The 27,514-nt window shown below is 42.8% G+C and overlaps 1 protein-coding gene across 1 annotated transcript in view; it reads right to left on the minus strand.

Moving 5' to 3' along the window:
• Positions 1-26,909, minus strand: part of LOC104018896 (aromatic-L-amino-acid decarboxylase) — a 47,495-nt gene extending 20,586 nt beyond the window's left edge. Inside the window, exons 1-9 of the mRNA XM_087760171.1 lie at positions 26,888-26,909; positions 25,190-25,426; positions 16,879-16,992; positions 16,071-16,190; positions 13,623-13,757; positions 10,043-10,186; positions 4,744-4,810; positions 2,510-2,604; positions 1,448-1,515 (exon numbers count right to left, since the gene is read on the minus strand). Coding sequence (XP_087616297.1) covers positions 1,448-1,515; positions 2,510-2,604; positions 4,744-4,810; positions 10,043-10,186; positions 13,623-13,757; positions 16,071-16,190; positions 16,879-16,992; positions 25,190-25,390 — 944 coding nt within the window. The 5' untranslated portion in view covers positions 25,391-25,426; positions 26,888-26,909. The remainder of the gene's footprint in view (positions 1-1,447; positions 1,516-2,509; positions 2,605-4,743; positions 4,811-10,042; positions 10,187-13,622; positions 13,758-16,070; positions 16,191-16,878; positions 16,993-25,189; positions 25,427-26,887) is intronic.
• Positions 26,910-27,514: the final 605 nt, after the last annotated feature.

The raw sequence follows: 27,514 nt of genomic DNA on the forward strand, positions 1-27,514 counted from the left end.
ACTTTCCTCAGTCTTTCCAGATGCCGTGAGTGTATACGCCTTGTTTCCCTGGAAAGCCAGGTAAAACACTTTTAACATGGAGTTCCACGGGGTTATAGGGGAAAGCACAATTAATGAGAAGTTAAACTGGTAGGGACTAGACTCTGGCCCCTAGTTGTCCTGCACACATTAAAGAGAATGATGGTGTATTTTCTCATTTCTGAGTGGCTACGTTGTTAAGAGTGTCTTGGAGTGATGAGAAAAAGGAGGGAGAAGGTGGCGAAGGAGTTTCATCCTCTCCCTGTCTCCACACACAGAGAGAGACAGCTACTGATGAGGCACTTCTAAACTGGAGTCTGGGGTTAATCACTGCCACTACTGATGAATCAGGATCCAAATGTAAGCCACTTACTGTACAGAAAAGAAAAACTTCATTACGGCTTGGAATATTTGAAGTGCCTACATCGGGAAAACTCTTACAGTCAGAAACGTAATGTATTATCTGAATAATAGACACATCTGTGCAAAAGACAGCTTTGCTGAGGATTTTAAAAGAGCCAAAGGTTAACCAAAGGCAACTGAGTGATCGCTGTCTCACATTTATTCTTCTTTTAAATAAGGTGACCTTTTTCCGGATGATGTTTCAGAGTCCTCTTTTTTTAGCATTCAGTTTTTTTCTTCTTTTTTCACTTTTGCAGATTTTGTTCTCTTCTAACTGAAACTGATGCTTTCATTTATTCTGATAAGCAGCCTGCATCTCCTGAGCAGCTGTTTTGCTAATAAGTATCATTAGTCGTGCCGCTGGTAGACGCTAGGTTCTGGAGATTCCGGTTTGGGCCATAACAGGACCATCTATTACGGGAGGTCATTATTACTGCTATTAGTACTGCTATGATACTTTGCTTTGTTTCAAAGTATGCCTACTGGTTTCTCCTTTGGCATCTTTTTAAATCAAAATGTCACCTCTGCTGTCATCTGGGGAAACTGAAAACCAGTACAAAATGGCATAAATAGTCCTTTTTGAAAACAATCGCTTTTCATCAGCCAAATCCCAAGCATTTTCAGAAAGGCTTTTGAAAGAGTCAAGGCTCAAGCAAAAAGGAATTTATGGAAAAGAAGAAAAAGCTTTGTTTAGCGTGCTGTTCATTGCATTAACGTCCTTAAATGAGTTTTTTTCATTTATGTTTTAAACAGTCCCAAAATGGAGCAAGTATGAATCTGCAGACTTTTCAGGATCTCTCTCTCTCTCTGGAACATAATGCAGAGCTCAGACCTATTTCTAAATTTTACTGAAACTTGGATTAAATGAAAGAGTGAATTTTGTAAATAATTTACAAGAGCTAAAGCTATCCGGAACTCCTCATTTCAACACAGAAATGTAAATAAATGTCTACTGCTAGAAAGGCAGACTAATTTAACATGTGATTTTTGTCTCTTGTAATGTTTTTTTTTTTACTGTAATACTTACCACATAGCAGAGCAGTCAGAATTCACCAGGAGCCATTTGTGAGTACTAAAGTTAAAAGTATCTGCAAACTGAGAATGGATAAATAAAAAACAGAATTATGAAAGAGAACAGGATCCATGTGCTAATGATACAACTTTGTCAAATTGTCTGAGCACACCTTAACTACGAATGAATTCCTGAATTGGGACTTTATAGATAATGTTCATGCTGATGTCACCTTCCTTAATAACTGTTGTAGTTAAATTTAAAAAATATTCCCGTAGAAGAAATTACAACAGGCTTCATTTGCTGATAAAAAAAGAGACAGAAAGAAATGCTTTATTTGTCAGGGGGGTTTCCCTCCTCTTCTTCATTAGTCCCTACCTATCAGTGCTGTGTTTAAACTTCTGGCTTTACCAAACAGTAATATTTTCTCCACTGACGTGGAAGACAAGGACTTATCTGGCTGTCTGAGGGGAGCAGCAGGAAATTGAAGTATTCTTATCTGGGCAACTGAATGCCAAGCAGCTCAGCGAGGCGGGGAAAAGGAACAGGAGTGCTGCTGGAGGAATATTTCATTTAGCTCTCTTGGTTATTAAACCCTGTCTGTTTGAGATACAGCTACTGGCTGTATCCTAGATGACTTTCAGGATGTAAGCAAAAAATCAGACATAATGAGCTCATGCATTTGTTGAACTTCTTTTCTTTTTGGTGTTTTGTTGTTTTTTTTTTCTCTTTTGTGTAATGCAGAATTAGGGTGTTATAAACGTGCCTTTTTGGACATTTGGGAAAAAGTTCCTCTCTTCTGTTTTGTAAGACACTTTGTTGATTCACTGCTCCTTGCTGTTCCAGATGACAGACTTTTACATACGCTGGTAACTTGCATACTCCCAGAATAAACCACTAAAAACTACATAAACATAAGTAATGTAATAGACTGTACAGGGAGTTGTAGTGCAAACTGAAGTGTGGCGTACTCAGAGATTCTACAAGAGCCGGTAATGTTGGGTGCATAAGAAACGCACAAGTTCTATGGAAGAGCAAGGTTTTAGCAGGCTGCTAGAGAAGAAACACTTCATTCACCTCCACTCCATTTAAAAGGTGCCTGAATTCAGGGCAGATGAATGCACTCCCGGCGTAGGCTGCATCAATATGCATCCAGATATTTTCCTTATTGCCTAAAAAAAAAAAGTAATTGAAGGGGAACTAAATTAAACAGCAGATTAAAAAGCCCCATTAATTTGCATGAAACCAAGTGCCTGCGAGACTTTCCTTTGATGTTATTATTTTCCCACTTTAAAATTAAATTAAGAGATTAAATGTTTCTACCACCTGGGTTTCCATTAATACATAAAGATGTATACGTAACATCTTCTTCTTCCTCCCCACTTCTAATGGAACTGAGTCCTTCTGTGTCTAGGTTTATCTCATGAATATGAAGCAACATAAAATATTAAAGGATTTTGATTTAAGAACCATTATAAAATACACTTTAAAAAGATGTATCTAGAGACGTAGTTATCATTTCTGTGGTACGAAAACTATCTACCTTAGCAAGAGGAGCTAGCGTTTTAGCTGTGCTCCCCACTTCTAACTCATGAATGACAAACACATGTTTCTAAACAGTGTGTTTTCCATATTGATGCATGTGCACGCGCGTGCTTCTGAACTACGTGGAGCAAACTCTTTATTTCGAGGACGGAGACACTTATGCAAAGGCAAGCATTGAAAGGTTAAGAAAGTGCTGGTTTCGATTAGTCACTGAATGGTTTCTGCAGCCGTATTTCAGCATGCGAGCCTCTCCTGCATTCTCTGTAATTCAGTATTCACACTCTGCTATAGATCACCCGTATTAACGCACACGGTAACAATTCTGGCCCAGGAGGTGATGCCTGAAGCCCACATAACGTCGTGACGCTGGTCACCACACAGTTCTGATGGGTATTTCCACATACGGAGGCCTATCCATTCAGATCTGCAACTGGGCAGCAAGTGCATGCTGGAATATGCGTTCCTGTGAACCACATTGTATTTTTGCATAAATGCCTGGAAAGAGCTAATACCGTGTTATTCATAACACCCACGACTTTATGTTTATTTGAAAACACGTTCAAAGTTCAACTGATGACCTATTTTGAAATAGACTTGGTTTGAGACACTGCCTTTATTGCATAGGGCTCCTGCTCATGTATACTAAGAAGAAAATTCACCTGCACGCAGAAGAGACTATGATTTGAGAGCGCGCAAGTCATGAGACTTATGATTTGAGTAGCGCGCAATCCTTCTGCTGGTCTCTGCTGCACGAGCAGAAAATCTTTGAGAGCGACTGGTGAAACACACACGATTAGTTGCTATACCTAAAAGTATTGGTGTCACTATTTTATTGGGTCAGGTGTATAGGAATAACCGGAACAGCAAAATAATCTCCAGCTGCTAAGCAGACTACTAGAGACCTTTTTCAAAAGGAGGACTGGGAGAAACTGAGTCTCTGGGGCTTGTGCTGAAGGGTAGGAATCCTCACAGAGCAAGGCACCGCCACGCAAACCCCAAATGTTTTAGGCCCTGCCTGAACAAATTAACAGAACATCAAATCTAGCTGTGTTTCCATGAGGCTGCTCCCAATTGCTTATAGCTATACGTTTCCCGTTTGAAATGGGCACACGAAGAGATACGGAGCGCTTCTGTTGCATTGTCCTCAGCCAGCAAGCCTGTGCTTTTGAGCAAGCCTTGCTGCAGATCAAAGCTTGACACAACAGATCATAACGCAGCAATATTTAGGGAGAGCCCGGGACTCGGTCACTGTATTAAACACCCTGGCACTTGTCCTGTTTTCTTGCAAGAGGAAGGAAATCGGGGAAGGGAGAGGAAGGATTAAGGAGAATACCTGTGGATTTTTGGTGCATATTTCCCTGCTTTTTATAGCCATTGGAACCAGACAGAAACAAAACACTTGGTGCAGAGGGGAATTAGAGTTCAGCTTTTCCCTCATCTTCACCATTGCTCTAGATGCCTTGCAGGTAGAAGGGCTTGAAGAAAAATGTTACAAACTGAAGCACTTACAGGACTTCTTAACTGACAGTGCTCCAAAATACACGCCCCCCCAAAAACCCATGAGGCAACGTCCTCTGTACGCTTGACCGGTTTGAGAATGCAAGCTTGCTGCTTGTCCTAGTATTAGAAAGAAAACTGCAACTGAAGGTCTCATCTGTAAGTAGCCTTATTGAATTTGGACACTGACGCTGCACAATGCCCTGGAAATGACTCAGCGTGGCTTAAACTGCTATCTGCGATTTTAGAGAGTAACAGCAAAGACTTACAAATAGGACCCAGCTCTAACAGCTTGTCGAAGGAGCAGCAAGGTGTTGTTCCAAGCGTTGCACAGAACTGCAGAGCCAAAAAAACAAAGGCAAAAAAAGTGAAGTGTTACAGCAAAGAAAAGTATCAAATGAAAAAAACTGCTCGCAAGGGCAACACTAAACAGAGAGAACAGATGATATAGGGCAAAATAAACTGATCTTAGGCAATACCTATCCTTCAGTGGAACTTTTGAGAACCAATGTTTTTATCAATCAATCTTTATCTATACTGGGCCTTCCCATATACCTGAGACACATGGGGAGAACAGAATAATCACAGTGCCTTGAGGTACATTTATGGCTTCTCTGGAAGTTTAATCATCCTTTGAGGGAGGTTGCTTTAAAAAGATTGCAGGGTATTTTTTTAAAAAGGAGTAAGTTTGCTCCCTTTTTTTACTAAGAGGGCACGCGTGTATGGAGTGGCAATATATTTATCGCATTATCGTCTACCTAAGATGTTCCCACAACCAGGAGAAACCTGCATTTCACCTTTAGCTGAGCCACAGATCTACAGATTGTGTCACAAGAAATGGAGGATACCGTGATGAAAATTCTCATTTGTCTCTACCCATAAAGAACAGGGGTTAACCCATTGGATTGGAAAGTACCCAAATAAAGAGTGCACTATAGACTTAGCCCTGCTTTTGTACATATAACGATAATATGGCGTGGACTTTCTGACAAGATTAGAGCGAAATTATCTTGGCTACTCCAGCAATTAAAATAACGATGGAGATTTCACAACAGAAAGTTACCCATTATTGTTATTAGTGTCGTACTGCAGTTAAAGCGTTCTCCTTCTGATCACGATAAGGAGTGTGTTGCTTCAATGAGAGCTTACATGAGTTCCAGCATATGCGAAGTCATTTAAATAATGGCTTGTTCCGTAAAGTCTACCTCAGTTTCTGAAATAATTTTGGTGTCCTCTCTGCAGGTGTCTAAGCCTCGAAGCTACTTGTTTTAATTCTCAGAAACCACTTAAAGTGACAGCATCTGCTCTTGTCAGGACTCCCATTACCCCGCCTCAGTACTACACAATGCACGTAACTCAATTTGTAACCTGTGTAACGCCGGCAAAATCACATTTGTGCAAAGGGCAGGGGACAGGCGGCATCACAGAAACGGGACTGATGGCTCAGTATAGCCCGCAGGCCTTATCCTTTCCAGGCTGTGCGCTTCACATTTGACTCAGCCCTGGTTGCGAATACAAAGCAGCCAAATGGCTTGCATCAGTCATCTCCTGTGCTGCTTTCCGGAAATCAAGAGCTGTGTCAGGGAACATGCATGAATCCTTATGGTGCCTGAGAGCAATGACTCCCAGTCTTTTCAACTGGAAGGCCTCCTACAGCTTTTGAAAAAGACGTGGACACGTGTTGCACAGTTTCACCACAAAGCTTTTTGGTTGCAATCAACTAAAGTGAGGCAGAGCTTTCAATGTTCTCTTCTCATTTTTATTTTCTCCTACTCAGTTGTTTGCCAGCTTGCACTCCTCAGAATGTCTGTGGCTTGAAGAAAACTGCAACAGTTTACTAAACCACCATTCAGGATTTTACAAAACAGCAATCATTCCCAGACTGTGGGTTAAGAAACATCGCCCTAGACATCTGTATATGTCTCGAGAATGCTTCTGCCAAATGGGAATCTGTGGCCAGGATCTAAGTGTTACCTTCTACTGAAGAGATGGCTCCTCTCTCAGTCTAATTCTGATTTATTGTTTCCCGAGGGAGTCCGGATACAAGCAGCCTGCTTCTTAATACCCTGCAGATCATCATTCAGAAGAGGCACTTCAGCTAGAATCAGAGAGATTTCATGCTGGGCCGTTGTTCAGCAGCGAGGCGATCACATTATAGCAGCTTTATACTGGATGAGGTTGTTGAGGTATATTGTACTATATTGATGCCAGCTGCAATGTATCAGTGTGGATTTATGAAAGACAGCATAAAGCTCACAGGCCACTTTTACACACGTTCAAGCGTGGCTTGAGTGCAGTGGACCCTACATCTGCATGTAGCAGTGCTTAACTTAGTGGCCTCCCGGTCAACATTCGTCCAACGTAGAGAGGCCTGTCTCAAGCTGGGAGCCCAGGGCCCAACTGAGAACGGCGTTTACCTGTGTGCTTACCCACCGGTTAGCGGCTATAATTAATGAAACGGGCATGACTTCAGCACACGCTTTAAAGCTCCCCCTTAACTGGTGGCCAGACGAAGGGCTGCGTGTCAGGCACACTTGGAAATGGTTCCTCAGTAAGTCGTGGCAACTTCGGTGCCTCAACACCTGACAGGGTTAAGTGCTCTGTTTGCACAGTCTGCTTGCTTTACTCTGAGAAAATCTCTCTGTTTCCATTTCTGCAAAAGTATTTTGAAAGAGACAAATGAACACAAGTCTGAACTTAGAAATAAAAAAGAAACAAAAGTAGAGGTCTGGGTACGCTAATTGGCAATAGCCTTCACTGAACAAAATGATACGCACATTACTAGTGCTAAAAGACATTGGTGGTGGATAGGAATTCAAAGACTCCTTCTAAAGACAATGCCTCTCCCAGAAAAAGGCTGACTGCCAAATCCTATGTATGTGAAAAGCAAACCTATAGTTACCAGATTGCTGTAATGAGAGAACCTGTTTCACATCAAGCAATCGCGCCCCTGATTCTCCCCTCACCTCTACAAGCAGAGCACTTCTGTCACGTTCAGTATAATGATGCCTCATTTATTCATTAAATGTAAGAGGAGAATCGTGCCTATAAGGCATTGTAATTTGCTTCTATTTTCTTTTTAATCCCCTGCAAAACTTTTTTTGTTTTTTTGCTGATCAAGGAGACTGCATCAGCTTGGATGCAACCAAGATCTCTTCGTTAGGAGCGATCTCTCTGCTGTCACATGTCTCTGCAGGCAGAACTTCTTCTGTTAAAACCTTTTCCTTTGACGTTGACTCGCTCCCCTTAGTGAAGGATCAGCAAACACGGGGGGGGGGGGGGGGGGGCCGAGGGGGGGCCAAGGAATCAAAGGGCATAAGGTGTTTCCTTGGCAATGTGCCTATCTTTCTCACCACAACAAAATAACTTAGCACCAAATTACTCAAGAACAAAAGAAATGGAAAGGCTTTTGAAATCTGCGAGCCAGAAAAGGGAGCACTAATACAGTGTGTGGGCTGCTGCTCCACATGACAGAGAATTAACACACCTTTTGAGTTAAGAGGCCAACCATAAGGCTAATGAGATCTAGTTTAATCTAAGCTGACGTGTTTTATGTATACAAATAAATGGAAGACCTGGCACAGGCCATATTAACTCAGACTGAGCCTCTACTGTCTTTGAAAGCCTGCTTTGCACAGCTAAGCAAACAGAGGAAGAAAAACGACTGTTAAATCACCCTTTGTAAAGGTGTCCCTGAATGCATAATCCAGATTTTTTAATTTCTTCTTGCTACACCTAGAAAAATTAATAAGGAAAGAATATTTATGAGGGGCAAGTTGCATTTTTTTTTGTTAATGGACGAAAGATGAGGAAAAAACCACATTAAATTTGTCATTAGTGCATGGAGATGTGATCTAGTGCTGTACTTGTATTTGTTTAACATTAACAATAAGAGAAACAAGTAGAATCTTAGATAAGATATTATGAGCTGGTACCATATAAGAGAGAAATAAAACGCCTTGTGGCACATCTCCACTTCCACAGGTGCAGCCCACAGAAGAAAGTTCATTTAGGCAGCCTTATAGACGCTTTGTTTCTCAGTCATAGTCGTCGTCTTATATTGGAGAGCAATTGATGGGATGTGCTTGGCCATCCCAAGGGCTCGCTAGCTCTAGGCAGGCTAGAAATTAGCAGCATTCTGCACTTATGAGAAACACTTGTCACCCTAGTCATCCTCACACTACATAAAAACAGACACTAAAGGTTAATAACAAGAGGAATACAAACATTACATTTCCAAAAGAGCTCGGTGAAATTTAAGCTTCTCTGTCCTATTTGGCACTTACCCAGGACTTATTATAAGCAAGCTTAATCTGCTAATTCTTCTGAAAACAGTTAATAGAAATTTAAGTCACATTCGCCCTTTTCAAAATGTTACCACATGAAAGAAAAGAAACAATCGTCGTCAGACGTGACTTTTCTGAAAAAATCAGGACATTTTTTTGACGCTCTTAAAAAACCCCATTTCTAAAGTTCTCGGTTTCTAAAATAGCGGGTTTTTCCTCCAATTTTTCTTCAGTGGAGGCCAGTAAAAACCTATTATTGGTAGCACATCATACCCCTTTACAGAGCTATACAGATCATGGTCTATGTCAAGTGTTGTAGAGGCATAATGCTTGGAAATCAGCAAAAAACCTTGTTGATGATGTACAAAAACACAGCCGAGGTTACTTACTCCATGAAAAAACAAATGGTAAAGTCTTGCTTTAACTTGAAATATGAAGATGGTGTTCTGAACTGACAGGAGGAGGAGATCTGATGAATAAGCAAATATTCTTTTCGATCAGGTACTTATCTTAGTAGAACCAAACTTTAGAATTGTATCCCATCTAACACTGTTCTGTGTCAAAAACTGGGGGATTATGAGCTTTAGCTACTCAGATACAAACATTTGCTTTTGCCGGACTGCTGTGGAAGCAGGAATCTCTGGACGGGAAAGTGGCCAGATAGCAAGAAATGATGACACCTTAAAACTTCCACAGCCAGATTCCCTATAGCTCACCTGTTAGAGATAAGTCACGTACTCACAAATACCCATCTGACAATGTCTGATCTTGCTGATATTTGGGGTACCTTGTGGAGGTTGGTTTCTTTGCTAAAGCAGTGAGGAGGAGAAACTATTTTTTTCTTGAAAATACTGAAGTTGGAGATACCATCATTTAATTTATTGCCTTTAAACTTGTTTTACGTGCAAGTCAGCTAGAACATGAAAAAGAGAATTATACCTTTGTAAAAGAGGCAGTTCAGGATTCAGGTGTTAGGAGATTATAACGCTGCAGGATTTCATGCAACTGCAAAATTCCCCTGCATTTATTCAACTGTCTCATATAACTTTCAGTCCTTTTGCAACATCATTTTTGCTGAGAAGTGCAACCAGCTGCTCACACGAGTTGCTTATACTGCACAGAAAGGTGTGTGAAGAACACTCATGGAACCTGTCCTAGTATTCTAGCTAGGCTGCCCATCGATCCCTCTGTTAGGGACAAGATCATCTCGTCTACTCATGTCAAAAATACCTTATCAATCAGAAGCAATAAATCCACTGATTAATTAAAATCCAGTACTCACAAAGAACGGGATAAGACCAGAAGCTTTGTCTTCATCCAAAACTTTCTTTAGGGCTGAACCACAAACACTAAATGTATCATCTGAAGAAACATTTTTGATCTTCACACCACCAATTAACGCAGCCCTTTCCACTGACGAATGAGCCTGCAAGGAAATGGGCAGGTTTTAAGACAGATACCTTTTACTGGAATGTAAAAAGTTCATTTGACTTTGAAAACAAAAAATAATTTCTTTCAAGTAAAGCAGTACTTGAGATCCTGGGACTGTTGCATAACAGATACGTACATCTCCCTCTTTCATACAGATAGACAGACAGATGGACACACATCCATACATATATACAGGCACACAAATAGACTAATAGAAAGCCTGAAGTATTCTTGAAACCATTGCCATGGCGTCATTCAGACAACAGTTCAATTAACCTTAGTGAGAGCCTTAATTAACATGTTGGCAATTAGGTAGGATTGATTAAGAGCTTCAGGATCTGGCTCCAAATCAACCAGAAGACATGCAGATAATCAGCTTGCCTGATACGATTCAGTTGCTCACTAGCGTATTTTTATGGCATACAGCTTTGCTGAACCCTAAGAAAATATACATCATGGTATGGTATAGATTGAGATATTTTCTTACATTACCATTTTTTTTTTTAGATTACCCACTGAATAAATTGTGGTTCAGTCATGCATTCACTCATTTTGGTAGGCAATTAAGGATCATTCCCAATATGTTATTTTATTTATAACCCATTTTCTTTGAATTCCCCTTAAATATTTTTTTTAGAACATGAAGTACATCTCAGTAAATAAAAACAAAGATATCACTAAGAAGTTCCTATAAAATTGTGAAGTACAATACTATAATAACTCTGTTAACAGTGAAAGGTATGTATAGCCACAAAATACTCTCCTTCAGAGCATGACTAAAAGCAAAAAAAGGTATTTTACCTTCTACAATTTCATTAATTGTCATTAATTTGAAAGAGAAAAGTTCCTCACCTTTTCATATGACTATTCTCATTCATAATCTCCATCCTACCCTTGTTGGTTCTTGCTAGTGCCTATGTCGTGGTTCAACCCCAGCCGGCAAATAAGCACCACACAGCTGCTCGCACTCCCCCCCGGTGGGATGGGGGAGAGAATCAGAAGAGTAAAAGTGAGAAAACTCGTGGGTTGAGATAAAGACAGTTTAATAGGTAAAGCAAAAGCTGCACACGCAAACAAAGCAAAACAAGGAATTCATTCACTGCTTCCCATCAGCAGGCAGGTGTTCAGCCATCCCCAGGAAAGCAGGGCTCCATCATGTGTAACGGTGACTTGGGAAGAATAAATGGCATAACTCTGAACACCCGCCCTGTTCCTTCTTCTTCCCCCAGCCTTATATGCTGAGCATGATGTCATATGGTATGGAATATCCCTTTGGTCAGTTGGGGTCAGCTGTCCCAGCTGTGTGCCCTCCCAACCTCTTGTGCACCCCCAGCCTGCTTGCTGGTGGGGTGCTGTGAGGAGCAGAAAAAGCCTTGACTCTGTGTAAGCACTGCTCAGCAATAACGAAAGCATCCCTTTCCATCACAAATCTAAACCATAGCCCCATACTAGCTACTGCGAAGAAAATGAAGTCTATCTCAGGCAAAACCAGCACAGCCTACAAGAGCACTTACTAATTCTATTCTAATTTAGCATATAATCACAGAAAAGATTAAGCCAAAACACAGGTTGAACAAGACCAGATGAAGATAAAGTTTCTGCCTTTCAACTTCACATATCCCTGGAATGACGTGTTTTAAAGGCAGATTGACTATTAACTTTTATCTCAGCAGCGCCTCTTTTCGGCAAACTAATTAGGCACCAGCTTGGGAAAATATAGAAGTCTAGACTTGAAATATAACTTGCAAAAGGAGCCTCAGCCAGGATAGCCCAGGCACTAAACCAGACAGGGATCCTCTTCTGTTGTCTGCAAACCCCCAAGCAGTTACTGGGGAAAGCTTGGTTGCCTCTCCTGCTCTGTACTCATTAACGCAAAGCAAAATGATTTCAAGGGGATAAAGATTTTCCCCAAATGCCGAGAAGCTAACATGATCTCCCAAGACGTACAAGAGCCCAATTCAGCTTCCTGCTCTGCGTCTCCTTACTGGCCAACTTTTTACCTCCCTCCTAAAGCATTCTTGCTTGCTCTTGCTATGCTCTGTCGGTGCATGGATTTCTCTCCCACAGAATGGCTTAGGCTTACTTTCTTTTGTGGATTATTGCCTATGAGTCACACAGGTCTGTTCTTAATGCAGAAGGACCGGTGAGCTGGCAGCAATCTGCTTTGAAAGGTCAGCAGTATCTTAAGGCAAATCCTTCGGTAAACATAAGATCCTCTGACCTTCAGTAGGCAGGAAGGCCTGTCAGTCCTCATTTCAGGTCAGCCACTTACATGGGACAAAAAATGAAAACAAATAAAAGGCTTTGTGCATCACTGGGTCGGAGTTTGAGCTCTGGGGCTGGCGGTCTGCCCAACACTGACCTTAGGGTCCCAGGCCAAAGAAGGACAAATATCCTTTGTGCCTTTTGAAAACAGTTCTCTTTCCTCATATTGTCTTGTCCTGACTCTTCTCGCCCTACAGGTGTAGTCTCTCTTCCCACCAGCAAAGAGCAAGTGTCCGTTTAACTTGTTCTCCAGGGCTTTTTAATATACGGTCAGTAGTAAATCAAGATAAGCCTGAAACCTGGCCATTTTATTCTGCATAATCAGGTACTACTTCAAACTAAACATCAAGTACTAAGGAAGTTTCTTCTCCCTCATTGACATTTAGATAAGAAAATGTCACAGCTATTGAGAGAAGCAACACTGCTTGGCCCTTCAGTAGGATTAGTGTGTCAGGAAGGCCAGAGCAGCAGAACTCACAAGACTAAAATTTGCTTTCATTAACAGTAAAAGCCTCTCATGGTCCTGGCCTGCTGAGCATTTAGCCTGACTCAGGCTGCTAAATACCTCTCACAGTCAGCAATCAAGGATTGTGTTTTCTCTTTTCTTAGAAGATTTCTGAGCTGTATTGATACATGGAGATCTTAGGAGTGTTTTTCTTTCAAAAAAATAATCACGTTTTGGGCTTCTTCAAGTATCATGACCAATTTGCTTTCTATTCATGCACTAGGTTTCTCTGTGTGTGTGCACCCGCACCCATGCACGCCCACAGGCAGAGGACGTATGTGTGTTTGTTTGCCCATGTGTATGTAGGAGACAAATAATGTCTGTGCACATGGACACACAAGCCTCGATGTCCTAAAGGATGGCCTAGGCTTACTCAACACAACTGAAATTAACACCTTACTCAAGTATCTTTCTTTACTTCAAATGAGCTCTTTTTGTAAAGAAGCAATGCTTAGGTAACACTGACCTCGGGATGTTTCTTCTTTGTATTATGGTAGCGCACATGAGATTCCAGCCCACTTACGATGTGCAATAAGATTTAAACAAGCAAAACCAAAGAGTCACCAATCCAAAGAGTTTATGCTTCATTCACCTGCCTATTGAGGTGGCTGACATTGTTAAGTAGAGCCCCCATGCTTCCGCGTTTTTGAGAGGTACTCACCTGATCAGAAGTATAGGCCACCAGCCTGCCCATGATGTCTGCTTCTGTTAGCTCTGGCTTTTCTGACTGCACTCGTCTGATAGCCTTGGTTCTTGCAGCAAGCAGTGAAACCAGCGTGGCCTCGCTTGCACTTCCCTGTGGGACAAATTGAAGGAAGGTTCAAAAGAAAGACATTCCTGAAGAAGAAAAGCAACATTTTCTTCTATATGAATCTGCAAAGTTGCGAACAGAAACTGCATAGGAGAAACTGCGCAATCTCACGCTTTTTAAGAACACGTGTGACAGCAAGAGAGGAATCTCTATTAGATCTTGGTCCCCTCCTTCCTGATGCCTTTGTCTGCTCTCTTTAATCCCTATGCTTGTCCAGTTTAGGCACCAGCCTTGCAATCAGTGCCAGAAAGCTGGACTCACAGACCTAAACGCCTGTGAAAAGGCTCTCGAACGAGGCACCAATCATCTGTTAACCAGTAACAACGGCAGAGTAACTGTTGATTTCTGTTCCTCGGGCTTTCTGCACATTTAACTTCCATCAGAATCTGACTGGCAACTCTCATTTCTATCAAGCAACATGCATAATTATAACGCCTATTTCATAGTTAGAGTTACCCTGGGCACGTTAATTGTTGTGGCTAAGAGAGGAAGAACACTGAAAAAGCCAAACAGCGATGATTCAATATAGCTAACTCCATTTCAAAGTATTAGTTATGTACGTTTTCTTCATCAAAACCGCACGGGCGAAAGGAACAGCCAGACACTCTTTCTAAATTGCCCTTTGACTCACAAAACATGAGTTTAAATTGTGTCTTGGATACTCTGTGACAACAAAGAGGGGAATTTTTTGTATCAAGTGATCTGTAAATTTCACAAGAGAGTACACGTTCCCGCAAATTCTTTTCATGGTTTTCCTCTAGAACAGGCAGGTGAAACATGCTCTAAACTGCTCTTTTGAACTCTAAGTAATGGTTTGTAAACACACGTTCCTAAATGTCAATGGTTTTGGGTGTCCATACGCAAGACACTTTTTAGGTACTTTCAAAGTTGAGCAATTGTCCTGTGCACCTTCCTCTGCCAAGCCCACAACACGGCCCTGAATACAGTTGCTTGTATTAACAAGCATGTCTCAGAAATATCCTCAGTGTCAACAAGCTAATTTTGGAGTGATGTTTCTTATAGTTGTACCAAACTTCTATCCTCCCTCTGTTGAAGACCTGTCTATACCTACTAATTACAACAAAAGTTTAAATATTTGGGAAGTCTTATTTCTTCCCTGGAGGTGGGCCTGATCCTACAGGTTTCATACATGAGGATGATGCCAGTGGACTCAGACTTTCTCCTAATACTGAAGTTAGCTGAGCTATTTATATGAGACAAACCCGCCTTCTACACATGTCAACTTCTCAACAGTGAGCGAACTCAATCCAGCTGGAATTCAACAGCCTCCTGAATGGAGTAAGCAGGAAAAAGGACAGTCCCTTGCCAAGAGCTCTGCGATAGAGTCTGCATTTGCAGAAAGACTGTACGCTAGTGGAGCCATGGCCAACAAAGAATATAGCTTTATTATGCATGCAAGTTTGCCCATTGGCGATATATTCATTACTGTACAGATACTCTGTTCAGACATTGCAGGCTTTCATGAAGCAGTCAACGTCAAAGTTTGGGGGTTTTGTTCTATTTTGGATACTGCAGTATAGTCTGAAAATTGTATTATCTACTGATAGAACCATTCAGGTTCAAATTTTAAGCAGTTCTTCATCTTGTTTTAATATCACAGTATTTCATTTTGTTATATAAGGAAAACATCTTAAAATAATTTCTACTTCTTTGACAAACTTTGATAGACTTTCTACTACATTCTGTTATTTCTGCTTAGAGAAGATTCTCTCCTAGGTTCTTATCCATTGCTTGATCTCTGACACTTTTTTCCTGAAAAAAAGAAAGGCTGTTTTGGAAACTGACTGAAGTAAACAGTTGAACATGTCTAAGGTGGACTTCATGGAAGTCTTTGTAACCACTTCTCATGATGCTGTACTCAAAATCCTCAGATATATTTCTATTTGAGAAGTTTTTTTCTGTTTTCAGCCATGAAACATTGCTGCACGCTGTCGGGAAGTATGAGCTCATGTCACTTGATCAACAAATTAAAGTTTCCATCCTACACGATGCTTCAACATTATGATTTGAATCTGAAGCCCAAATTGTGCTGTTAAGTTGAACTACTAACAATTCTTCCCAGAGCAGAGTGTTTCAGAATTCAGCTGCTCGGAAAACAAAACCATTACATTCATGAATGATCCTACCCACCTATGGACATTCTCACAGAGCATCAGTCGTTCTGAAAATCCGAAAGGAATCCATGTGGCAGAAAAAAATATATCTTTCCTTTATTAGTGTTTTGGTATGAAGGTTTTACAAATTCATCCCATATTCTTTTTTCATGTCCCCTCTTACCTGAATGACTCCTCCACCTTGGCCACCATTCCCAGCTAAAAACTCTTCAGGCAAATTAATCATCTTCCCTAGCCAATCCAGCGTGATAATCTCCAGCTCTGTGCAAGCTGGACTTGCGGCCTGTGTTGAAAAACAGAACAGAGGGAATAACCTCACTAGACCACGAAGAGAAATAGAATCTACCAAAGCAAGAATAACTCTTTCTCTCTCTCTGTCTTTTGACTGTAGAGGAAGAGACTAGCTGACTAACTTCACCAGCTAAATTTGGGACCTGAAGACCATTTTGTGCATGTTGTTTCTAATACTTAATAAAAAAATGTCAAACTGGGCCTCACATAGAACCATGACTATCAAATGTCAAAGCTAGGATTTGCACCTTGCATATTTTTTTTCGACATCAAGCACCAACCTCTTTTGAGAAGAGCCCATCTCATATGAATGTGGGGGTTTTTTTAACACAGTTTTCCATTCATCCAGATGATAAGAGAAGTAACAACATTGGGTGACAGGCAGCAGTCATACCACTTAATGAACTACCAGTAAGTTTCAGCTGCTACCACTAATTCTAAATGCTGGTGATTTTTCAAGGGCAAAACTTCTAAGAGGGAATAGCCTTTTATTCCCGGAGTCATTCAGGGTATCTATGTGAAAACACTTAATTAGTCAAGGAAATTTACCTATAAAAATAGTCCTGTGACTGCACTGCTATTAATCAATAATTTCATTGAAGAATGTTACTGAAATGCTTAAAATCTTGGCAAGGTGAAGCACCATTACCACATAGCAGTACACACCCCAGTAAACTTACCCAAGAAAAGCCCACACATCCTATTCCAGTACATAACATATCTGCAAGAAGAGCTGGGAAGGAAGAGGCTGTAGGGAAGTAGGCAAAAAAGTATGGACTGTGCCAGTGAGTCACCTGTATTAAGGGAAAAATAGTCATTTTTAACTAATGCAGGAAGCAGAAACAAATTGTCACAAAATCAGAAATGATTAGAGGTTGGGACCAGTCAACAGTTCTCGACTACCTGGCTGTAACACAGGATCCCGTGTTTTAGAAAAGCTTACCTTGTTTTTTCTCAATTTTTATCTGTCTTCTACTCAAATTAGAAATAACATTAGTTCTTGCCCCCACCTCCCGACAGTTCCAAAATCAGAGTTCTCCATTTGTCTGCCTAGAAGACAAGAACTGCATGGGCAGCGGCAGCGTGACTTTCTGTGCAGGGCACTGTTCCTGAGCCTCTGCTTTCAGGGACTCTCGGGTATTTTGTTCTTTCATCTCTGTCATGCGACTGACTTAGCAAGAGTGGCTTCAGTGCAGCAGAGGTCCACAGAACTCTCTTGCCCACACTCTGGAGTTATTTGCCAAAATTCAGGCACTAAATCTGGCCAAACAGCTCCTCACCACAACGTGAAACAATCCATTCCAGTATCCAGTACCTTCTGTAGAAAATTAAACTATCATCTCCCTATAACAAGTTGTGATTTATGCACAATTCCACTTTATATGTACTAATATGAGAGAACACCACAATAACTGCACAGACTGTAGTCAACTGTCTTGCAGCAGCAATATTTGGAATTATCTGATGCAATATCTAAGCAATTTTAGGATCTGTGAGATACTTGATAGTGCTCCACAACTCCAACCTAATAAAATTTGAAAACAGGAAATGTACTGCCACGCTGCAATGTTCAGTGGAAATAACGTCATATGATATGTTTGGCAAAACCAGCTTTCACATTCAAGATAAAAGGCAAGTATTAGAAAAAAGTGCTTCTAGAGAATTCGATGGACTATAAGCAAGAATTCAGCAGAATGTGTGCAAGAACTTTCCTTGGCTGGAAAACCCAAGGCTGCTGAGTTATTGAAGCCTAGCCTTTTCTTACTCCATTTTGTTTTCTTTTCTTTAATACTGGAGTTCTTCTGTTACAACTGGAGGATGGCAAGAGCATACATTCTCTCTTGCCTGAGCTCAGTGTTTCCTTACTGTTTTGTTCCGCATTCCCACCTCTGAAGAATTTTACCTTTCACACTCCCCTCTCTCCCAGTCTGTGAGAAGGTTTCTGGTTCTGGAGCTAACTCAGGGGTCACTCTACTGCACTGTTCTGCATGCTGCAAATATGCCTTTTATTTCCTCTTCTAACCTTCTTCATGCCAACAACCAGCTCTTCTTTAAGGGACATGCTCCACAGTAAGGGGAAACTGTCTTAACTCTTGTATACACAACGAATCCAATATCACTTTCTCTGCTGTAGTATACCATACATACTATTTCAGATGCCCCTGTCTCTTTCATAGGAAAACAGCTCCTATCCACTACAATTTCCCACTGTCTAAACTTAGCCCTGTACCTGGTATGTTGAAGATTTCACTTTTAGTGACCAGTAAAAGTCTCTAGGTCCAAACCTGCTCAAATCAAGTCTCCAGAGACAAGCCACTGTGCACATTTTTAGCTCTATCTCTTCTATCTGGTCAGGATCTCTTTCTTTGCGATAATGAAGTTTTAGAGCACTTGTGGCAAACACCTGCCTTCACAAATCAGAAAAAAAATAGGATGGGACTTGGTTCTTCACAGGAAAACAATAAACAGATAAAAAAATACCCAATAAACAGCAGTCCCTGGCAGGACCCACGTGCACAGACTTTCACTGACATCCATCATGAGCCAGGGCTGCCACTGTTCATCTCCCCTTCTCTAATCCTCTGTGATCTCTAAGACTTGTGACATTCATCTTGGGTTAATCAAGTTAAACCGCCTGCTGGCTGGGAGCCATTTGTTTGATGAAACACAGCAGATTCCAGTTGCACCACTCACACAAAGCCAAAAAGCCACAAGCCCTAGGGCAAGCGCAGCTGCGGTTCTTCCTCCTGCCCCCCCTTCCCCCTTCCCTTGAAGCAGCTGTAAAATCCATTTCTGTTGCCACGCTGGAACAGACACACTTGGTCAAATATTGCAAAGAGCGTGGCATAATTGATGCTTGTTTTTTCAGCCCTCTGCTCATAAACAGTGATACACAAGTGGCTTGGCTTCAGTAATGACCACTCTAATGCTTCTCAGAGACATTTTATTGCCCAGATTTCTTCTAAGGGTGTCTGCCTTCCTATGGCTTCCTTAGTCTAAGCAAGAGTCTTCCTTTACCACTCACTAAGGACAGGTACTTTAGCTGGAAGTTCACAGATTAATGGATCCAGGGTGAGGAAAATTAGCGTCTTCAGTACTGCTATTTGCAGTTACAACTAGACTTGATCATTTGGGGCTCTAAAAAAGGAGGAGATCTATTTCAAGAGAACAAAGCAAGTCTGAGAGAGAAAGGTGACTCCCACTGATATTTCTATATGCAGATCCCTTCCACCTTGCCTTCCTGCTGTGGAGACTGGAGTTCAGCAGTTGTTCCCTCGGTCCCTGCGTTAATATTAGGAACTCAGCACCATTATGGCCATTGTCATTTAGTGGACTGCCCTTTGAAGGTCTACATCCAATTTCACAAGAAGTCTCCATAAAGAAGTTTTACCACTCACGAATGCTTGTTCTCCTGGAGGGTGAAGACAGCAATGGATACTGCATTATTGCTTTACACAATTAGTTGATCCTTGCTCCTCTGAAGGAGCACCATTTTCACATTTTCAGTCATCCAGGAAGTAGCACATAGCTGAACACAATTAACGCAGTAAAGACGTCAACATGGAGGAAAAGAGAATCACTTATGGGCCACTGATAGCCTACGGGCAAAACAAGGTTTTATGACCTCTGTCATACTACCTGCTCTCTCTGAAGAAGCCCAGTTCCTCATTTATGAAATGGAGAGAAGACATTCCCCGGTGAAACACTGGAAAAGCACTACAGCTGGAAAACACTAGATGTACTTGGAAATGTGAGGCTTGTCAGGAAAAAGATGGGAAGAAGATTCAGGGAAAATATCATGCGGGTAGGTTGTCCCTATAGCCAATTTCAAAAGTCCCTAAACCCAGTTAGAAATAGTTCTAAAGGTCTCCGAACCAAATGTGAACAAGTCTTCCTATGCTAAGTCCTTCCTAGCCTCCCTGTCTCCCTGTGTTTGTCCAGCACCACCATTGTCCCGCTTCAGTCTCTGTGAGCACAGCTGACAGAGGCAGCCAGCAGATGCAGCAGTTCGTGCAGGACTGTGCACAGAAGAGGCCCAGAAACGCTGCTAAGGTCAGTGTATGTGGGCTCTGCAGTGGTGGGGACGCTCCACCGGGCACAGTCCCCAGCAGCAACTGGCACAACTATCCCGGCACACCACAGGTCTCAACCCAGACTAAGCTCCCGAGGGAGTATGCAGCTCTGCAGGCCTGGGATTGCAGGGATGATGGGGCCTCTTGCCAAGGCTGGGGCAGTGGGAGATGGTCTTCTAGCCTGCAGGAGGTATGCCCTGGTGGAGGTGCCTGGTGCCTGGGCCACCATGTAAAGGAGCAGCATGAGGAGGTCAGCAGATTGTGCAGTACAGAGAGGACAAAAAGGAGACTGAGTGGATCCTCCCTGAGACATAACACAAGGTATCGCACATACAAGAGCCTGAACCCCCGAAGGTACCAAAGAAGGAGCAGTCAGAGTCTCCGCTTCTTGGGTTGGCAAACGGAGTCCCACGATGGTGAAGGGCAGAAGCCTGCAACTACTGGCACTAGGAGGAAGGCTTCTGCTCCACCTGCAGATCTGCAACTACAGAATAGGCTCAGTGCCCTGGTTGCAGGTGGGCTGGCAGCCCTGCTGTGTCTAGCGAAGCACCCAAGCAACCTGAGTGTTGACCCTGGTGTTGACAACAGGGATTTGGGTCTTAAGACCAGTGGGACTCTCTTTGAGGGTCAACTCCTAGGAAGAGACAGGATCCAGCTGAACAACTGGGGCAAAATATCTTTGCAGACAGGCTGGCTAACCTGGTAAGGAGAGCTTTAAATTAGGAATGATGGGAGAAGGAGATGAAAACCCACAGTCAAGGGAGGAAGGTGGACTGAGTTGCCAAGCCAAGGGTGAAGGGTAATGTGGACAAGGGAGATCCTGAAAACCAGACGGGGCTAAAGCGGACCCACCCCAAGCGTATGCACACAAATAAGGAAGTGCTGAGAGGGCAGCATTACAGGGGAAGCTCTCCTATCTTCTCTGGGAAAGCAGCACAAGTGGGGGCCTCCCTGAAGCACCTGTGTGCTACGACGTGACGTGTGGGGAACAAACAGGAGGAATGAGAAGGCTGTGTGCAGTTACAGGGCTGTGATCGCATGGGGATCACAGAGATGGGGTGGGATAGCTCGCGTGACTAAGTGCTGCGGTAGATGAGGACAGGCCCTTTAGGCAGGACAGACCGGGAAGGCGAGGCAGGGGAGTGCTCCTTTATGCAAGGGAGCATCAGGAATGCATGGGGCTCTGCCTAAGGATGGACAATGAGCCAGTCAAGAGCTTCTGGGTCAGGAATGGTGGAGATTTCAAGACGGGCAACATTTGGGTGGGTGTCTGCTACAGACCACCTGATCAGGAAGAAGCACATGAGTACAGCATTCAAACAGCTGGAGGAAACCTCATGTTCGCAGGTCATAGTCTTCACCGGGGACTCCAACCAAGCTGATATCTGCTGGACAGACAACACAGCAGGGCACGCCCAGTCCAGGAGGTTTCTGGAGTGCATCGATGATCATTTCCTAACATAGGTGATGGAGGAACTGATGAGGAGAGACACGCTGTGGGACCAGATACTTACAAACAAGAAAGAACTGGTCAGGGGTGTGAAAGTCAGGGGCGCCTTGATTGCAGCGACCATGAGATGGCAGAGTTCAGGATCATGAGAGCAGGAAGAAAGGCACAAAGCAGGACCATAACCCTGGGCTTCAGGAGAGCAGACTTTGGCCTGTTACAGGACCTGCTTGGAAGAATCCCGCGGGAGACAGATGTGGAGAGAAGAGTGGTCCAGGAGAGCTGCTTGATTTTCAGGGATAACCTCCTCCCAGTTAAAAAACGGCCCACCCCACGTGCAGGAAGCCAAGCAAGAGTGGCAGGAGGCCGTCATAGATGAACACGCTGTTTAATACCTTCATAAGTGATCTGGATGATGGGATCAAGTGTACCCTGATGAAGTTTGCTGATGATACCAAACAGAGTGGGGAAGTGGACACTTTGGAAAGGAGAGCCACCCTGCAGGAAGACCTGGATAGGCTGGAAGAGTGGGCTACCAAGAACCTTCTGAAGTGCAACAAGGACAAGTGTGAGGCCTTGCACCTGGGAAAACATAACCCAGGAGTGCAGCGCACGCTTGGATCTACCCCACTGGGGAGCAGCTCTGTGGAAAGGGACCTGAGGGTCCCGGTGGAGAACAAGCTCAATATCAGCAAACAGTGTGCTGCTGCTGCAGCAAAGAAAGCCAACGGGATGCTGGGTTGCATCAACAAGGGCATCACCAGCAGGCATAAAGAAGTCAGTATCCCTCTCTACTCGGCGCTTGTCAGGCCACACCTGGAATACTGTGTTCAGTTTTGGTCCCTGCTACACAAAAAAGGTGTGGACAGGCCGGAGGGGGTCCAGAGAAGGGCCACCGAGATGATCGAAGGACTGGGAAGCCTGCCATCTGAGGAAAGGCTGAGAGAACTGGGTTTCTTCAGTCTTGAGAAAAGAAGGCTTAGGGGAGACCTTATCACCATGTTCCAGTACTTAAAGGGCAGCTACAAAGAAGATGGCGACTCCCTTTTTACAAGGAGTCACATGGAAAAGACGGGGGGTAATGGGTGCAACTTACTCTTGGGGAGATTCCAATTGGACACAAGAGGAAAATTTTTCACAATGAGAACAATCAGCCGTTGGACTAATCTCCACAGGGAAGTGGTGGATTCCCTGACATTGGACACTTTTAAGATGCACCAGCACAGGCCAGGGATCGACTGGCTGGAACGCAGCTCTGCAGAAATGGACCTGGGGGTCCTGGTGGACAACCAGAACATAAGCCAGCAATGTGCCCTTGCAACAAACAAGGCCAACAGCATCCTGGGCCACATTAGGAAAACTGTTGCCAGCAGGTCAAAAGAGGTGAGCCTTCCCTTCTACTCAGCACTGGTGAGGCCACACCTGGAATTCTGTCTCCAGTTCGGGGTTCTCCAGTACAAGACAGACATGGACATACTGGAGTGATTCCAGAGAAAGGCCATGGAGAGGATTAATGGATTGGAGCATCCGCCATATGATGAGAGGCTGAGAGAGCTGGGATTGTTCAGCCTCACAAAGCTCAGGGCGCATCTTGTTAATGTGTATAAACACCTCATGGGAGGGTGTAAAGAAGATGAAGCCAGATTCTTCTCAGCGGTATCCAGTGCCAAGAGAAGAAGAAATGTGTACAAATTGAAAATTCCACTTAAATGTAAGAAAAAGCTTTTTTGCTGTGAGGGTGGTCAGACTTTGGAACAGGACAGCAGAGAGATTGTGAAGATTTCATCCTTGGAGATATTCAACACCCAGCTGGACATGGTCCTCAGCAACCTGCTCTGACTGACTCTGCTTTGAGCAGTAAGGGTGTACTAAATGATCTCTAGAGGTGCCATCCGACCTCTACTGTACTCCGACTTTGCGATTCTGTGCTCATCTGAGTCGTCAGTCGGTAGTCTAAACAACATAGGCAGAATCGGAGTTACTATAAGAACCGGGATTTACGTACCTGTGCTCTCTCTTTGTGTCACAAACACTAACATTTCACACCAGAGGAAAGTTTTGGATAGACCATTTCTCCTTCAGAACGTATCACTTTGTAAAAGTAAATTTATTTGCAGGGCATGTGAAAATCAAGACAAAAATCCGTTTAGTTAAGAGGGAGCATGACATGTTGATGACTTAATTGGAATTGAATGTCTCACTTTCTATTCTCAAGTGATTCATCTCTTATTTTTTAATTTGATATTATTTTATTGAACGTTGTCCAGTGTTCAAAGCAAAGTGTTTTCTGTTCTACTTCACAGGCAAAAAGAAATTGGTTAGTATTTTCCTCCAAGGAAACAGGACAGGCAATTGCATCTATGAGCAGCACATGAAAGTATTTGCACGTGTTGGACAAAATTCTCTTATCTACTCTGCATTGATTTAATTCTGTTGGATTTAAGACTTCATCCACAAATCTTTGAGAAGAGTGGTGGGATTGCCATTTTCTTGAGTGGAGCTTTTGCCTGTGAAAGGACAGCAGGGTTGGCTCCAAGGGAAACCAGATAAGGTCATATTGACTATCAAATATTTACATTGGTCAATGGAAAGGAATTGGTATTATAGCACACTGACTAAACGCTTTTGCAGAGGAGTGGTTCCATGTCCGGTCACATAGCAATCATCTCACCTAGCTACACCCAGAGAAGCAACCCAAAGTGGTTATTGCAGAGATCCAAAGCAGAGATTCCTCATTAACATTTACTAATAATCCAGGCCCCTTCAAGCTACTCACAGGCCTTAGGAGACAAGCATATCTTTAAAATAAATAAGGTATACCATGAGTGGCAAAACAAGAAAGATTCAGAACTGGACAAATGCCAGACGCTTTGTTTTGCATTGGCTGTCCAGCACTGATCTATCCAAGGACTAATACTGAGGCGTTGGCCATCTGCCTTAGAAGGTACTAGAAGAAGCTGACATTTAGGAGAGTAAGTCAACAGAACAAGTATTGGCGCAAATCCTTTCTAGTCAACTCTGTAATAAAAAGAAGTCTCCTAAGAGAATTTTAACATTTAAAGATCAGCTTGAGGGAACATTTTAGGCACAGCAGACTAATAAAAATGCCGTTTTATAAAGTATCTACTGTGCTTTGCAAGTAGCAAAAATATCACATGAAACTGAAAGTTATGAAGCTTTGCCATAACCGATGCAAGGAAGGAAAGGCGATTATTTCCACAAGCAAGCCTCACATGAAGCAAAAGAATGATTTAATTATTTCTAGCAAGAACAGAAAACATTAGTTGGGTAAAGTGTTAGATTGTATTTAACTATGGATGTAAATCAGACTCCTGCCTTCTAAAAGTGAATCAGCGTGGGTACTTGTGTTCGTAAGGTCTAGCTGCACAGCCTTCAATCCACACGTTCCTTAAAGTCTTTGAAAACCTAAATGCAGTATTGAACATGACACTACAGATCCATTTTTCTTACCCCTGGCATAATGATCTTCTCAATGTCTTTAAAGACATCCTCAAAGCTCTCGGGATCCTGGGGTGCACAGTCCGGAATGAGGGGCCTTAGATATCCTGGTTCCACATCTGGGAAGACCTGTCTTTTATCTATCTTCTCCAGGTAATCTGCAATGTAGTTCACCATCTCCTCCCCTCTCTTGCGGAACTCTGCAGCATCCATGGGTATCAGAGTTTGGGCTTATTATCAGAAAAAAACCTAAAAAAAAAAAAAAAGTCACTTTTGAAAGAAAATATTACTAGTGTTAAACCTGTTACTCAGACGATTTATAGGATGACACAAATGGCCTTTTTGAAAAGACCATATGCTCTTTTATTTCTGCCTATTAGGCCAATGCCCATACAGTGTTGCATTCTGCTCCACTCCAGTATTAGCTGGACATTGTACAGAAGTAAATCACACTGTTAAATCTTTGATGCCTAGCTCATGATGTAGATTAGATTAATACAGATAGGCTGTACCTTTAGCACAGAAGAGCAGTAGAGGCACATCGATGAAGATTAAGAAATCACAAATTTAATGCCTGCTGCTGCTGGTTGACACAAGGATGTGGCACTGTCATGTGGCGCATCATAATCAACTCCCTCCTGCCTTATAAAGAAGAGGTCAAAGGAAATAGCATGCTGTGTGTCTCTGTTATAATCTATAACAAGCTATAATAATCAGTTATCGCAGTGATCCGCTGTGCTGCCCTGCCATTTTATCTACTTCTTGCCTCCTGTCTTGCCTCAAGTTTTAGCTTCTTTACTCTTTTACTGTAAATGCACACGCCGTGCCATTTACAAAACCTTATTCCTTACCGAGGTTTCAGTTAGAATTCACTGAGAGTTGATCTGTACTGTATTCTGCAGGAGGACGTGAGGAAGCTCTGTCTGGGGCTGTCCCTATTTCCAAGACGTTGGGCTGGAGCTCTAGCTGTGCTCTGAGCTAGGCAGAGACTGTGTGAGCACACGAATGGCTCAGCTGAGAGGAGCTGGAGTTTGCCTGCAAAGGGCTGTGCAAACAGAAATTCATAGTGCTCGGGTGCCTGCCCCTGCCATCCTGGCCTGCCCAGCTTTTGTACTGTATGTGGCTGTGCATTTTGAGTGCTCAGTGAATACAAGGTTGAGACCACAGTACCTAAAAAATGCCCAGGAGTCTTTATACGCTCAGACTGAGTGAGTGATACTGTTCCTAGGGCTCTAGTAAGAAAACTGGCAAGTGAAACAAGGATACTCACTGCTGGTGTAAAGAATTACTATGCTTAGTTCGCGTACCTTCAGATCTCCACTTTGTAAGGAAATCATTATATTAAGCACCATGTGACTATTATGCAATTAAGAGACAATTTCTTAGATATCAGTTATTTGTGCTAAGGATTTATAACTGAGGACATCATTTTGAGAAAAGAGAGGCCCTTCTGGGCTTTATTATATTTGAATCAGTACTGTCACATTACAGAAGAAAGACATCATTGATACACACCATCCTAGAGACATCTCTGCTGCTACAAATAGAAGATCTGGGATTTTTGAGCATCCTGGATTATCCGTATAATAACACAGGCTGGCTGTTTATTAGCCGAGCTCCCACTCTAAGTAACCAATTGTTGCATTAATCCAAATGTACCTTCTTCAATGCAATAACCACAAATCTTTAAGGACAAAGCATGTTACTTACAGCCAGTTGGTAAGGCTTTTCCTTCTCCTCTGTCCTCCTCACTGTCTTTCTTTGCTCCTCTGTCACAGCTATAAAGAGCAGAGGATGCAGCTGCCAGCAAATATAGGCAGAGTATCCACGTCCCCTCAGCCTATCACAGCCACGCGCTTTGCATTGAACAGGCAGCAGCAGCAGCATCTCCCCCTCCTCCCACACCTCCTCCAAAACATACTTAGCAAAAAAAGCTACCCAAAAGGCAGACTGATCTGACGGAGAAGCGGCCATTGCCTACGTTAACTGTGAAGTGCAGTGGGGTGTGTTGCCTTCCATGAACTCCATTACAAGCCTGACAGTGTCCGATCACATCCTCCCGGTCTGCGCTACGCGCTCCGGGACATTTCTGCTGGGGCTGGGGCTGTAAAAGCAAGTGCTTTGAACCACTTCTGTGAAACGCTATTTTCATGCAAGAAACACAGATAGGGTTGAAATACCGCTCAAGTGACTGCAAGCGCTGAACAGGTATACACGTGGGATTAACGTCCTGGGATATGCGGTATTTAACTTCTTCCAGTTTCTCTCTTTCATCATCTGTATACTTAAAAGCAAGAGCAAAGGTTCAGGATTTCTTTCCCTATTCTAAAAGAAAAG

Source organism: Nipponia nippon, unplaced genomic scaffold (assembly GCF_047370975.1).
Source record: "Nipponia nippon isolate SJK-2023a ecotype South Korea unplaced genomic scaffold, ASM4737097v1 scaffold_1, whole genome shotgun sequence".
Taxonomy (NCBI): domain Eukaryota; kingdom Metazoa; phylum Chordata; class Aves; order Pelecaniformes; family Threskiornithidae; genus Nipponia; species Nipponia nippon.